This window comes from Microtus oregoni, unplaced genomic scaffold, assembly GCF_018167655.1.
Source record: "Microtus oregoni isolate MIOR12 unplaced genomic scaffold, Mior012 000072F_ref0000427, whole genome shotgun sequence".
NCBI classification, from domain to species: domain Eukaryota; kingdom Metazoa; phylum Chordata; class Mammalia; order Rodentia; family Cricetidae; genus Microtus; species Microtus oregoni.
In genome coordinates, this window is record NW_024543979.1 from 5,745,817 (window position 1) to 5,759,207 (window position 13,391).

The 13,391-nt window shown below is 38.5% G+C and overlaps 1 protein-coding gene across 3 annotated transcripts in view; it reads right to left on the reverse strand.

Annotated features, from left to right (window-relative positions):
• Nucleotides 1–13,391, reverse strand: part of LOC121440948 (ATP-binding cassette sub-family G member 3-like) — a 67,481-nt gene that overhangs the window by 16,254 nt on the left and 37,836 nt on the right. For all 3 annotated transcript variants that reach the window (XM_041642017.1, XM_041642016.1, XM_041642015.1), the window contains exons 11-12: nucleotides 13,039–13,128; nucleotides 6,684–6,808 (exon numbers count right to left, since the gene is read on the reverse strand). In XM_041642017.1, the coding sequence (XP_041497951.1) occupies nucleotides 6,684–6,808; nucleotides 13,039–13,128 (215 nt within the window). The remainder of the gene's footprint in view (nucleotides 1–6,683; nucleotides 6,809–13,038; nucleotides 13,129–13,391) is intronic.

The window sequence follows — 13,391 nt, forward strand, 5'->3', positions numbered from 1 at the left end:
CTGAGGACCAGCTGGATATGGAAAATCTAGGTCAACGAGCAGAGCCTACAGAAACAAGCATAATCAATAGGATACAAGAAATAGAAGAAAGAATCTCAGATTCTGAGGACACCATAGAGAAAATAAACGCTCTGATCAAAGAAAACTGCAAAGCGAACAAATTCTCATCACAAAACATTCAGGAATTATGGGACACAATAAAAACACCAAATCTAAGAATAATAGGAATAGAAGGAGAAGAGTCACAGCTCAAAGGCCCAGAAAATATTTTGAACAAAATTATGGAGGAAAACTTTCCCAACATAAAGAAAGATATTCCTTTGAATATTCAAGAAGCATACAGAACACCAAACAGACTGGATCAGAGGAAAACATCCCCTCGCCATATAATAATCAAAACACAAAATATACAGGTTAAAGAAAGAATACTAAGAGCTGCAAAGGAAAAAGGCCAAGTAACTTATAAAGGTAAACCGATCAGACTTACACCTGATTTCTCTATGGAAACAATGAAAGCCAGAAGGTCCTGGATAGAAGTACTGCAGAAGCTAAGAGACCATGGATGCAAGCCCAGACTACTATACCCAGCCAAGCTTTTGTTCACTATAAATGGAGAAATCAAGACATTCCAGGATAAGAACAAATTTAAACAATACGTAGCCACGAACCCAGCCGTACAGAAAGTAATAGAAGGAAAACCGCAACCCAAGGAATCCAACATGGCCAACACTGCCTACAATAACTCAAGCATCTAGCGACCCTTCACTAGCACAACTCAAAGAAGGGAGACACACAAATTCTACTTCCAAAAACAATAGGAATATCCGGCATAAACAACCACTGGTCAATAATATCACTTAATATTAATGGTCTCAATTCACCTATAAAAAGGCACAGGCTAAGAGATTGGATACGAAAACAGGATCCAACATTCTGCTGCTTGCAAGAAACACATCTCAACCACAAAGACAGGCATCTACTCAGAGTAAAGGGTTGGGAAAAGGTCTTTCAAGCAAATGGTCCTAAGAAAAAAGCAGGTGTGGCCATATTAATTTCTAACAAAACTGACTTCAAACTAAAATCAATCAGAAGAGATCGAGATGGACACTTTATACTCATAACATGAACAATTTGTCAGGATGATGTCTCAATCCTGAATATTTACGCCCCTAATATAAAAGCACCCACTTTTGTAAAAGAAATATTACTAAAACTCAAGGCAGACATCAAACCACACACACTAGTAGTAGGAGACTTCAATGCACCTCTCTCAGCAATGGACAGGTCAATCAGACAGAAACCTAATAGAGAAGTAAGAGAACTACTGGAGGTAATGAAGCAAATGGACTTAACAGACATCTATAGAACATTTCACCCAAATAGGAAAGAATATACCTTCTTCTCTGCAGCCCATGGAACCTTCTCCAAAATGGACCACATACTCGGAAACAAAGGAAACCTCCACAGACACAAAAAAATATCAGTGTCCACCTGTGTCTTATCAGATCACCACGGATTAAAGTTAGAATTCAACAACAATCCTACCTCCAGAAAGCCGACAAACTCATGGAAACTGAACAGTCAACTACTGAACCACACCTGGGTCAAGGAAGAAATCAAGAAAGAAATTAAAGTCTTCCTTAAATTTAATGAAAATAAAGGGACAACATACTCAAACCTATGGGACACTATGAAAGCAGTGCTAAGAGAAAAGTTCATAGCACTAAGTGCCCACTTAAAGAAAAGAGAGAAAGCATACATCGGAGACTTAACAGCACACCGGAAAGCTTTAGAAAAAAAAGAAGCAGACATGCCCAGGAGGAGTAAAAGACTGGAAATAATCAAACTGAGGGCTGAAATCAACAAAATAGAAACACAGAAAACAGTCCAAAGAATCAATGAAACAAAAAGTTGGTTCTTGGAGAAAATCAACAAGATTGACAAACCCCTATCTAAACTAATTAAACGACAGAGAGAGAACACGCAAATAAATAAGATCAGAAATGAAAAGGGGGACATAACCACAGACACAGAGGAAATTCAGAGACTCATTAGATCTTACTACAAAGCCTGTATGCCACAAAACTAGAAAATGCAAAAGAAATGGACATTTTTTTAGATAAGTGCCACATACCAAAGCTAAACCAAAACCAGGTGAATGATCTAAATAGACCTGTTAGTCGCGAAGAACTAGAAACCATTATCAAAAATCTACCTTCCAAAAAAAGCCCAGGACCAGATGGTTTCAATGCAGAATTCTACCAAAACTTCCAAGAAGAACTAATACCTATACTCCTTAATGTATTTCACAATATAGAAACAGAAGAGTCATTGCCAAATTCATTTTATGAAGCTACAGTTACCCTGATACCAAAACCACACAAAGACCCAACCAAGAAAGAAAATTACAGGCCTATCTCACTCATGAATATCGACGCAAAAATTCTCAATAAAATACTGGCAAACCGAATCCAAGAACACATCCGAAAAATTATCCATTATGATCAAGTAGGCTTCATCCCAAGATGCAGGGCTGGTTCAACATATGCAAATCTATCAATGTAATCCACCATATAAATAAACTGAAAGAAAAAAAACCATATGATCATTTCATTAGATGCTGAAAAAGCATTTGACAAAATTCAACTCCCCTTAATGATAAAAGTCTTGGAGAGATTAGGGATACAAGGGTCATACCTAAATATAATAAAAGCTATTTACAGCAAGCCATCGGCTAACATTAAATTAAATGGAGAAAAACTCAAAGCCATCCCACTAAAATCAGGAACACAACAAGGCTGTCCACTCTCACCATACCTCTTCAATATAGTGCTTGAAGTTCTAGCAACAGCAATAAGACAACATAAAGGGATCAAGGGGATTCGTATCGTAAAGAAGAAGTTAAGCTCTCGTTATTTGCAGATGATATGATAGTATACATAAGCGACCCCAAAAACTCTACCAAAGAACTCCTACAGCTGATAAACACCTTTAGTAATGTGGCAGGATACAAGATCAACTCCAAAGAATCAGTGGCCTTCCTACACACTAAGGATAAGGAAACAGAGAGGGAAATTAGAGAAGCATCACCTTTCAAGATAGCCACAAATAGCATAAAATATCTTGGGGTAACTCTGACCAAGGATGTGAAAGATCTATTTGACAAGAACTTTAAGTCTTTGAAGAAAGAAATTGAAGAGGACACCAGAAAATGGAAAGATCTTCCTTGCTCCTGGATTGGGAGGATCAACATAGTAAAAATGGAAATTCTACCAAAAGCAATCTATAGATTCAATGCAATCCCCATCAAAATCCCATCAAAATTCTTCACAGATCTGGAGAAGACAATAATCAACTTTATATGGAAAAACAAAAAACCCAGGATAGCCAAAACAATCTTATACAACAAAGGAGCGTCTGGAGGCATTACCATCCCTGACTTCAAACTCTACAGAGCTACAGTATTGAAAACAGCTTGGTATTGGCATAAAAACAGAGAAGTCGACCAATGGAATCGAATAGAAGACCCTGACATTAACCCACAAACCTATGAACACCTGATTTTCGATAAAGGAGCTAAAAGTATACAATGGAAAAAAGAGAGCATCTTCAACAAATTGTGCTGGCAAAACTGGATGTCAACCTGTAGAAGAATGAAAATAGATCCATATCTATCACCGTGCACAAAACTCAAGTCCAAATGGATTAAAGACCTCAATATCAGTCCGAACACACTGAACCTGATAGAAGAAAAAGTGGGAAATACCCTACAACAGATGGGCACAGGAGACCACTTCTTACGTATACCCCAGCAGCACAGACATTAAGGACCTCCTGAGACTGAGAAGCTTCTGTAAAGCAAAGGACACTGTCGCGAAGACACAAAGGCAACCCACTAACTGGGAGAAGATCTTCACCAACCTCGCAACTGACAAAGGTCTGATCTCCAAAATATATAAAGATCTCAAGAAACTAGACCCTAAAAGGCTAACCAACCCAATTATAAAATGGGGCATTGATCTGAACAGAGAATTCTCAACAGAAGAACTTCAAATGGCCAAAAGACACTTAAGGTCATGCTCAACTTCCTTAGCGATCAGGGAAATGCAAATCAAGACAACTTTAAGATACCATCTTACACCTGTCAGAATGGCTAAAATCAAAAACACCAATGATAGCCTTTGTTGGAGAGGTTGTGGAGAAAGGGGTACACTCATCCATTGCTGGTGGGAATGCAAACTTGTGCAACCACTTTGGAAAGCAGTGTGGCGGTTTCTCAGGAAATTCGGGATCAACTTACCCCTGGACCCAGCAATACCACTCTTGGGAATATACCCAAGAGAGGCCTTATCATACAACAAAAGTATATGCTCTACGATGTTCATAGCAGCATTGTTTGTGATAGCCAGAACCTGGAAACAACCTAGATGCCCTTCAATGGAAGAATGGATGAAGAAAGTATGGAATATATACATATTAGAGTACTACTCAGCAATAAAAAACAAGGACTTCTTGAATTTTGCATGCAAATGGATGGAAATAGAAAACACTATCCTGAGTGAGGTAAGCCAGACCCAAAAAGAGGAACATGGGATGTACTCACTCATATTTGGTTTCTAGCCATAAACCAAGGACATTGAGCCTATAATTAGTGATCCTAGAGAAGCTAAATAAGGAGAACCCAAAGAAAAACATATAGGCATCCTCCTGAATATTAACCTTCAGCAAGCGATGAAAGGAGACAGAGACAGAGACCCACATTGGAGCACAGGACTGAAATCTCAAGGTCCAAATCAGGAGCAGAAGGAGAGAGAGCACGAGCAAGGAACTCAGGACTCCGAGGGGTGCACCCACACACTTAGACAATGGGGATGTTCTATTGGGAACTCACCAAGGCCAGCTGGCCTGGGTCTGGAAAAGCCTGCGATAAAACCGGACTCTGAACATAGCGGACAATGAGGACTACTGAGAACTCAAGAACAATGGCAATGTGTTTCTGATCCTACTGCACGCACTGGCTTTGTGGGAGCCTAGGCAGTTTGGATGCTCAACTTACTAGACCTGGATGGAGGTGGGAGTTCCTTGGACTTCCCATAGCACAGGGAACCCTGATTGCTTTTCGGGCTGGGGGGGGACTCAATTGGGGGAGGGGGAGGGAAATGGGAGGCGGTGGCAGGGAAGAGACAGAAATCTTTAATAAATAAATAAATTAAATTAAAAAAAGATAAAACATTTGTCATGTGTTCCTTGCTTAATATTGCTTAGGTTGTTTCTAATTTTAAACTTGATATCTGTTCCTATTGTATATAGTTTAGTATTGGGTTTGCATCACTCTTGTTTAGACAAAAGGGGGAGATGATGGGGAAAACCTTGTTAGCCAATAATCTTTAAGAGGTGGAGTCCAGTTAAGACATGGTTTTTGGGACCTGAGGCAAAACCTCTGTACCACCCAGGTGCTCTCTCTCTCTGAGCCCAGGTGTTCTCTCTCTCTCTGTGCCATTCCCGTGGGTCACTGCTATGCTTGGATTTCTCATTTCTTGTTTCATAAGCTTTCCCCTTATAATAAATAAAAATATAATTGTTGTATCCTTTAGCTATCCTGGTTATTTCAACACCTGGGTGTGTATGTGCCATAGCATGCATGTGCTAGAGTATGCATGTGCCATGGCATGCATGTGCCATGGCGTGCATGTGCTGTGGTGTGCATTGCCATGGTGTGCCGGTGTCATGGTGTGCGTGAGCCATGGTGTGCATGTGCCATGGTGTGCATGTGCCGTGGTGTGAATGTGCCGTGGTGTGCATGTGCCGTGGTGTATATGTGCTGTAGTGTACATGTGGAGTTGAAGGACAACTTTCTGGACTGATTCTCTCTTCTACTGTGGATTCTGAGGATCAAATTCTGATTGTTTGGCTAGAAGGACAAACATATTTCCCAAAACCCTCCCAAATATGGCTGGTTCTGAAAGATAAATGTCTTGTAAAACAGACTAAGGTTTATCAGTGCTTATCTTTGTGCATGTGTGTCTCTATATATGTAAAAATTATGGAAATTCTAAACAGTCTAGGATAAAGCCTGACCTTGTGTACAGATTATTCTGTTAAAATATTTTAAATAATATTTACATAATATAATTTGAACTAACACCAAAGTTGCTGTCCCTGTTTGTAAGATGGCAGAGGAAGACAAAGTATACAGTAAATATTTTATACACATGTACATATATAAGAGATATTATCCTCTTTTCTATATTGTATTTACATAAACAGACATTTATACACAAACACACAGAAAAATATACAGTTGGGTCAGAGAGATGGCTCACTGGTAAATGCATGTGCTATTAGTTCAAAGCCCTGAATTACAATCCGAGCACCCACAAGGTGTCTCAAATTCTTTTATAACTCCAGTTCCAGAGGATCTGATGTTCTCTTCTGGCTTCTTCAGGCACTGCATTTACTTAGTGCACACACACACACATGACAGACAGACAGACACACCCCACACACACACATAGAGTAAAAATTAGTTCTTTACAGTATATGTGGATATATATCTAATAACTGATCTTGCTCCATTATCATTATAAATATAGTTATGTAATAATTGATCTTGTTCCATTATCATTATCAATATAGATAACTAATAATTGATCTTGCTCCATTGACTCAAATGTGTCACTTACCTGCTATGCTGAACATTATAACGATAAATATAATACTTGGCAAAAACCTCCTGGGCACCAGCTCACCCAGCAATTTCCCAAGGAAATACGATGACACTCTGTAGTATCCACTTGTGTGCTCATGTCTATAAAGACAAAGATCACATTATACACCCTTAGATTAGTCCAGAAGGCACAGGGGAGATGCTGGCTACACTGACTTCTGCTACCACAGAGAGCCTAATAGAACAGTGTCCCCTGTGATCCAGGTTGACTCCTACACATGTCCCCATCTTAAGGACCAACATTTCTAGGCCATCATCCTTATGACCTTCTCACTATGATTCTCCCCATCAGAGAATTCTCCCCTCTTTAGTCCACTCTGGGCACACAACAGCTCCTCCAGGGAAATATCCCAATGTGCCCACTCTCTTCAGAGTCTCTGCCCCTCTGAAGCTGGCTTCTTGAGCAGCAGTTCATTCATACCTCACCTCAGACAGTGGTCATGGAGGTTTCTTTCCTTCCAGTTCTGATGGACAAAGTGACACTATCACTCTGAGGTGCTGATTTAGGACACCACGTGTTTCTTTTCTGCTACTCTCACATTAGGATAGAATTCATCCTTCAATAATCTCACTTTCCAACCATGAATCCTACCAGTACCAAATCTAATTCTTTCTTCCTGACATCTTTCTATAAGTCATTCCAAATTCCAAGGTCTTCCACTCCCATTGTATTCTTGTAGCTCTAAATTTTTTTGAGAACAGACCACTAGTGCAGGTTGGCCCCAAATCCATATGTAGCCAACAATGACCATCCTCTTGGTTCTATCCTGGCCAAAAGTGCGGAGACTACAGAAATACAGCCATGCTCAGGGTTTTGTGAATCCAACACAGGGTTTTATGCATATGTAGCCAGCAATTTACCAACTGAGTTAGTGTAGTGGCATTTGAATTGTATTTTAATAAATAAAGCTACCCAGAAGATCTGAGAGTAAAACAATACCACTGGTCAGTCTCACACCATGTAGTGGTAACACACACCTTTAATCCCAGTGGCCACACTGGTTGCCACAGAAACAAGGTGGTGCATGCCTTTAATCACAATGGTGCATGCATTTAATCGCAGCCCTAGAGAGGATTATAAAACAAGAGGAAATAGTTCTCAACACACAGTCTCATTCTGAGATTCCTGGAGGTTGGATTGCCATTTTGGAATGAGATCAACATAAGAACCATTGGCTGGCTGCTTTACTTTTGGGTCTTCAGGTTGATGCCCAATTTCAGTATCTGAGCTTTTATTAATCATGCTTCATTAAGCACCCACCATGGGACACAAATTTACCAAAACCAGCCATTTGTCTGAGGCTTCTTAGCCACTAGCCAAAGCCAGCTCTAGAAACTGGAACCCAAACCTAGATATCTGGGTTCAGGAGAAGCTCTAGTGTTCCCAATTCCCATCTACCCCAGCTCTATACCTCTCCTGCTGGGCCCATCCTTGCTGACACCCCGGGGGAACTCACATGATTTCCCTCAGCCCCACATAGCTTCCTATGACTCCTGCAGTTTTGCAGTTTCCCCCAGTGGCACATCTATGTGGTTCTCACATAGCTACTGCAGTTTCCCCTGACTTCTACAGTTTGTATACAACTGCTGCACAACTATCCTGATCAGCATCTGTTTACCAAAATTCTGTTCAGTTATGGTTTTGACCTCTGCTTAGAAAATCCATAGGCTTTCTTGGCCCACACCATTATTACACCTTAAAAGTTTCAGCTGAACCAGGATTATAACAGAGGTAAGTTATCTGCTAAATATATATATATATATGTATATATATATACATATATATATATATTCAATTTGTAAACCACTCCTAAAATAATGGCAGATATTCTCACCACCCAAAAATTTAATAACCTTTGTGTTTCTATTATGACTGGATTTCTAGGGAGGTATATGACCTACCTGGGACTTAGACCTTCTTAGCCATAGTTGTCATCAATTAGATAATTCATATTATATCTTTAAAGAAATGGATTGTTAACAGAGTCAAGAATGAGAAACTTTTAGAAATGATACAACTATACAGAGTAATAATGAGAAGTTGGCTGAAAGGTTAAATATCATTAAAAATGATAAACATGGTTTGACAGGCAAAATTCAATCCATGTCAATGGGTTATGAAACTTTACAAAATGGTACTGAAAGATTATCTGAAAGGATTCATACTGTTGAAATTAACAATCAAAATATGTTAAAAGTTATGACACCTAGCAGATAGAACATCACTCTTGGAAGGCAATCTAAGTGTCATTCAAATAATCTCTAAGGATGAGAAGATATCATTAATGGAAAATTTTAAAACTTGAAATCACATGTACAAAATGAGAACCAAAAATTAATTTATTTGAAGAAATCATTAAAAATGTTAACAGGTCAAGAGATTTAGACCTTAAAATAAAAAGATTTGAATTGATTGAGGACCTTATCATGATTGATAAACAAGAAGAGGAGGTACATACAAAAGACAATAGTAGATATTTAGTATTGTCAATACCTCTCAGAGTCAGACATGACTCACCAAAAGTTTCAATTACTTATCCTGTTATTACCTCTGAAAATCCAGCAAATACTCAATATTCAAAATGATATACACACTATAAATGGAAACTTTATGTATGAAAGATCTAAAAGATATTAAGCAACAGGTAGTATCTTATGGTATGCATTCCCCATATGTGAGGGAGTTGGTAAAGACATGGGTTTCAAGCAATTAGGTTACTCCACATGATCAACCTTCAACTAGTCTTAGCTGTACTAGTAGATCATGGTCCACAGCTTGAGTGAAAGATCTTTTGGAGAGAAGAGGCTAAGGATCTTGAACATGAAGGCAGAGTCAGCGGTTTTGATGCTTTTTAATATCAATTCTTGGTGATGACCCTTATGCTGAGCTGAATAGTGAAGTTATATACAATGAACCACAGTCTTTAATGCTTGGGACAATATTCAAGAACTAGGAAAAAATTGAATCATATACTAAGGTTATGCAAGGTCCAAGAGTACCATTTAGTGACTTTTTGCCAATATACTAAAGTTGTACAAATAGGGGTAGCGGATCCAGAAGTTAGATGAGTACTCATTGAATATCTGGCTTTTGAAAATGCTAACTTTGAATGCAAAAAGATACATGAGCCATTAAAGGTCAGGTAAGCACCAGTGGATGAATGGCTTCTACACACAGCCTTAACACTGAGGCTTGGTTAGGAGAAGCAATTTTCAAAGGTATGAAGAGACATTAAAATACTAAATGCTTTCATTGTGGTAGACTAGGCCATCTGAGAAGGGATTGTAGTCAGGGCATTCATAGAAATAATGTTTCTTATGAGAATCACCCAAATAGAAGGCCACAACCTTCTGGGATATGCATAAGATTTGGCAAAGACTGACACTTAACTAACAAGGTAATGAAAAAAGAGACAAACAAAGCAACCCATTGCAATCAGGGAAACTCCTTGAGAAGTCTCTCGCAGTCCTCTAGGTTGAACGTGATCCAGTAATTCCCAGTCATTTTGGAGGACACGCCTACCCAGGAAAATTAGAAAATGCAGTACCCATAATATAAAACCGTACTCCTCTAAATGATAGAATAACCATGAGGATAAATTAAAATTCCAGTAAAATATAGAAAATGTATATTTTGGCAGATTTCTATAAGTGATCAAACACCAAAGCTGAGGGTATAAATAAATACCATTATAATGAAAAATTATTAGACAGAGGTGCAGATGTAAGTATTGTTACTCTAGAATCATGGCATCTGAATTGGGCTATACAGAAAAAAAATGTTCAGTTGTTAGGAATTGGAACCCTATCTCAGGTAAAAAAAAAAGTATGTTTGGGACCCCACAACAATCATTCCACCTGATTCATATGATGTCATTCAGCTGATTACATTACTTAAAGATAAGCTTTGAACTACAAACTGCTCAGAACAATTTCATGATGGTTAGTTGAGATGATCTAGCTTCATAGACTACTCTAGTCAGAACTTGAGATAAACTCTGCCCTTTTCCATTATGTATACACTGAATGATACAGCTACCTCTCCCAGGACTTGACAGTTAACCCAAATTTTTCTTTCAGGATCCCCTAAAGGTATCATCACCCCAGACAGCAGGAAGTTAATTTAAGAATAGTCATCCCATTCCCAAGAGATGGGGTGGGTGGTTTTTGGTTATTCAACGGGATAGATATGATAGGCTAAAAGAGTAGATTATTGAATCTACTTTTAAAAAGCAATTATTAGTTTTAAACATTTTACATTGGATTGAACATTTGTATATTGTATACAAATTTTACATTTTGATACAAATTTGAGATTAATTTTGTTAAAACATACTTTACATACATAAAATATATACAACTCATTTAATAATGTTATACAAATTTGTATTCCTTGAAAATTATTATCACCAACTGTTTAGGATAATAAGAAAATACAGGTTAGTAGTTAATCACCTAGTATAATCGAACTTGTAGTCACATAAGGTATTTTTTCAAGGTAAAAAAAGATATTTTAGATAGACAGGTCATCTTCAAGCACTTCAGAGATCTACAGGATATTGCAATTCAAACGTTTTAATAATCTAAGTTCTTCTTTTTCATGATAGTGAGATATATCTGCTCCTGGAAGCAGTAACCTTCTACTTCAGAGAAGATAATGGGCATAGAAGAAACTCCACATGGAGTTTGCTTTCTTTGTGGCCAAAAGTAAGACACTGGGCAAGAAAATGTCCTTGCCTCAACTGCTAACAGCATGCTGTTTTAATTGAACAAGCAGGATAGGAAAGAAAGTAACTGCCAAGCATTGTCAAGACCAAGAGGGACAGCCCTTCAGAATGTCCTGCTTCACAGAAAGATCTGTTGGATATGCTAGGCCTGCGGGCCAAAGATGGAGATGTCCTATCACTGCAGAGGATCTTTAGGTGACTGTCCAGGAAGTCAGCTGTTTCTGTCATTACTCACATTTCCTTTTAGAAGTTACCTGCTTGTACTTCCTGCTTATTCAGTTAATATCATTTCCTTCTTACATCTCTGAGATACTTGAAGATTAGTTAGTTAGAGTTTATCAGACGCAGAAAGCAAGTTATGATAGAAAATAAATTAGGTACAAGACTTTGAACTCACCAAGATAGGATAGATATGAAATATTTTCTCGGAATTTGTCAAATGCAAATGAACTAGATATTGTTGATATATTTATTACCTGTGTATATTTTATATAATCATTATACTTATTGTATGTTGTTTTTTGTATTAGTTATAGCTTTCTATTTATTTTAGGCAAAAAGGAAAAATGTGGTGGCATTTCAATTGTATTTTATAAATGAAGCTTGCCTGAAGATCTGAGAGTAATACAGCCCCACTGGTCAGCCTTACACCAGGCAGTGGTAACACACACCTTTAATCCTAGTTGCCACACTGGTTACCTTAGAAACCAGGTGGTTGATGCCTTTAATCATGGTGGTGCACATTTTTAATCCCAGCCCTAGAGAAGATGATAAAATGGGAGGAAATAGCACTCAACAAACAGTCTCATTTTGAGATTCCTGGAGTCTGGATCACCCTTTCAAACTGAGGTCAAGGTAAGAGCCAGAGGCAGGGTGGCTTACTTTTTGGTCTTTTGGTTGAACCCCATTTTTAGTCTCCGAGCTTTTATTAATCATGCTTCAAGAGAGGCCCTCAGCTCCTCTCTGATGACGCCCCTCCTTGGCATGTACTTAGGGGCAAATCTTGTTCATCTTTGAGAGCAGGAAATCCCAAGTACAGGCCACCAGGAAAGGGTTCTTCCATGTTTGAAAAAGATGGGAGATAAACAGTTCATTTTTATGCAGCTTCTGTCTGGCTCTATCCAGCCCTGCATCAAGAGGACCCTGATTCTTGTGCAGCTGTGTCTCTCTAGCTCCAATGTGCTGCTGAACTCACTACACTTAAGCTCTATGAAACCCCTGATATCCTTCCTGGGGGTTCAGGATCCTCCAGTGATTCTCAGTCCCCTATAACTCTATCTGCAGCACTGGGATCTGGTGACCACACCCAAAATTTTGAAACTTTTACTAAGCATAAGACACCTCTGTTCTTGATTTCCCAACCAGTTTTTCATTAATATTAATGATCTCTTTACATATGTCAAAATGCATAGGGCCACAATGATGAACACAAACTTTCAATATTCATTTACTTTTCAACTAAACAAATAAGAAAAAAAGGAAAAATATTGGTATTTCATGCAATAACATCCTAGGCCCAACTATGAATATAATCAACATGATCACCATCACCTGATGCCTGCTTCTGGATTAGGGGCTACTCACACAAAGCGATCCCTGTCAATCACGAAGAGCTCCCCTGCAGACATGCCTGTGATACATTCAACACTTGTAAGCAAGAAGAGGAATACAGATCTGCAGAAAGAAAATGGAGGAAAAATCAAACAGAAAACTCAACATTGGAATGGTTTCTTTACAACAGAGCTTGTTCTGTACATTAAATAAAATCATATAGATTTTTCTTTTAAAAAAGAAAATGAAAATGACAACAAAGAAGCGGTATTGGAGAGATGGCTCAGCAATAATGGGTGCTTGCTGTTCTTACAAAGGACCCAGGTTTAGTTGCCAGTACCCACATGGTGGATCTCAAGCATCTGCCACTCCTGTCCCCATGGATA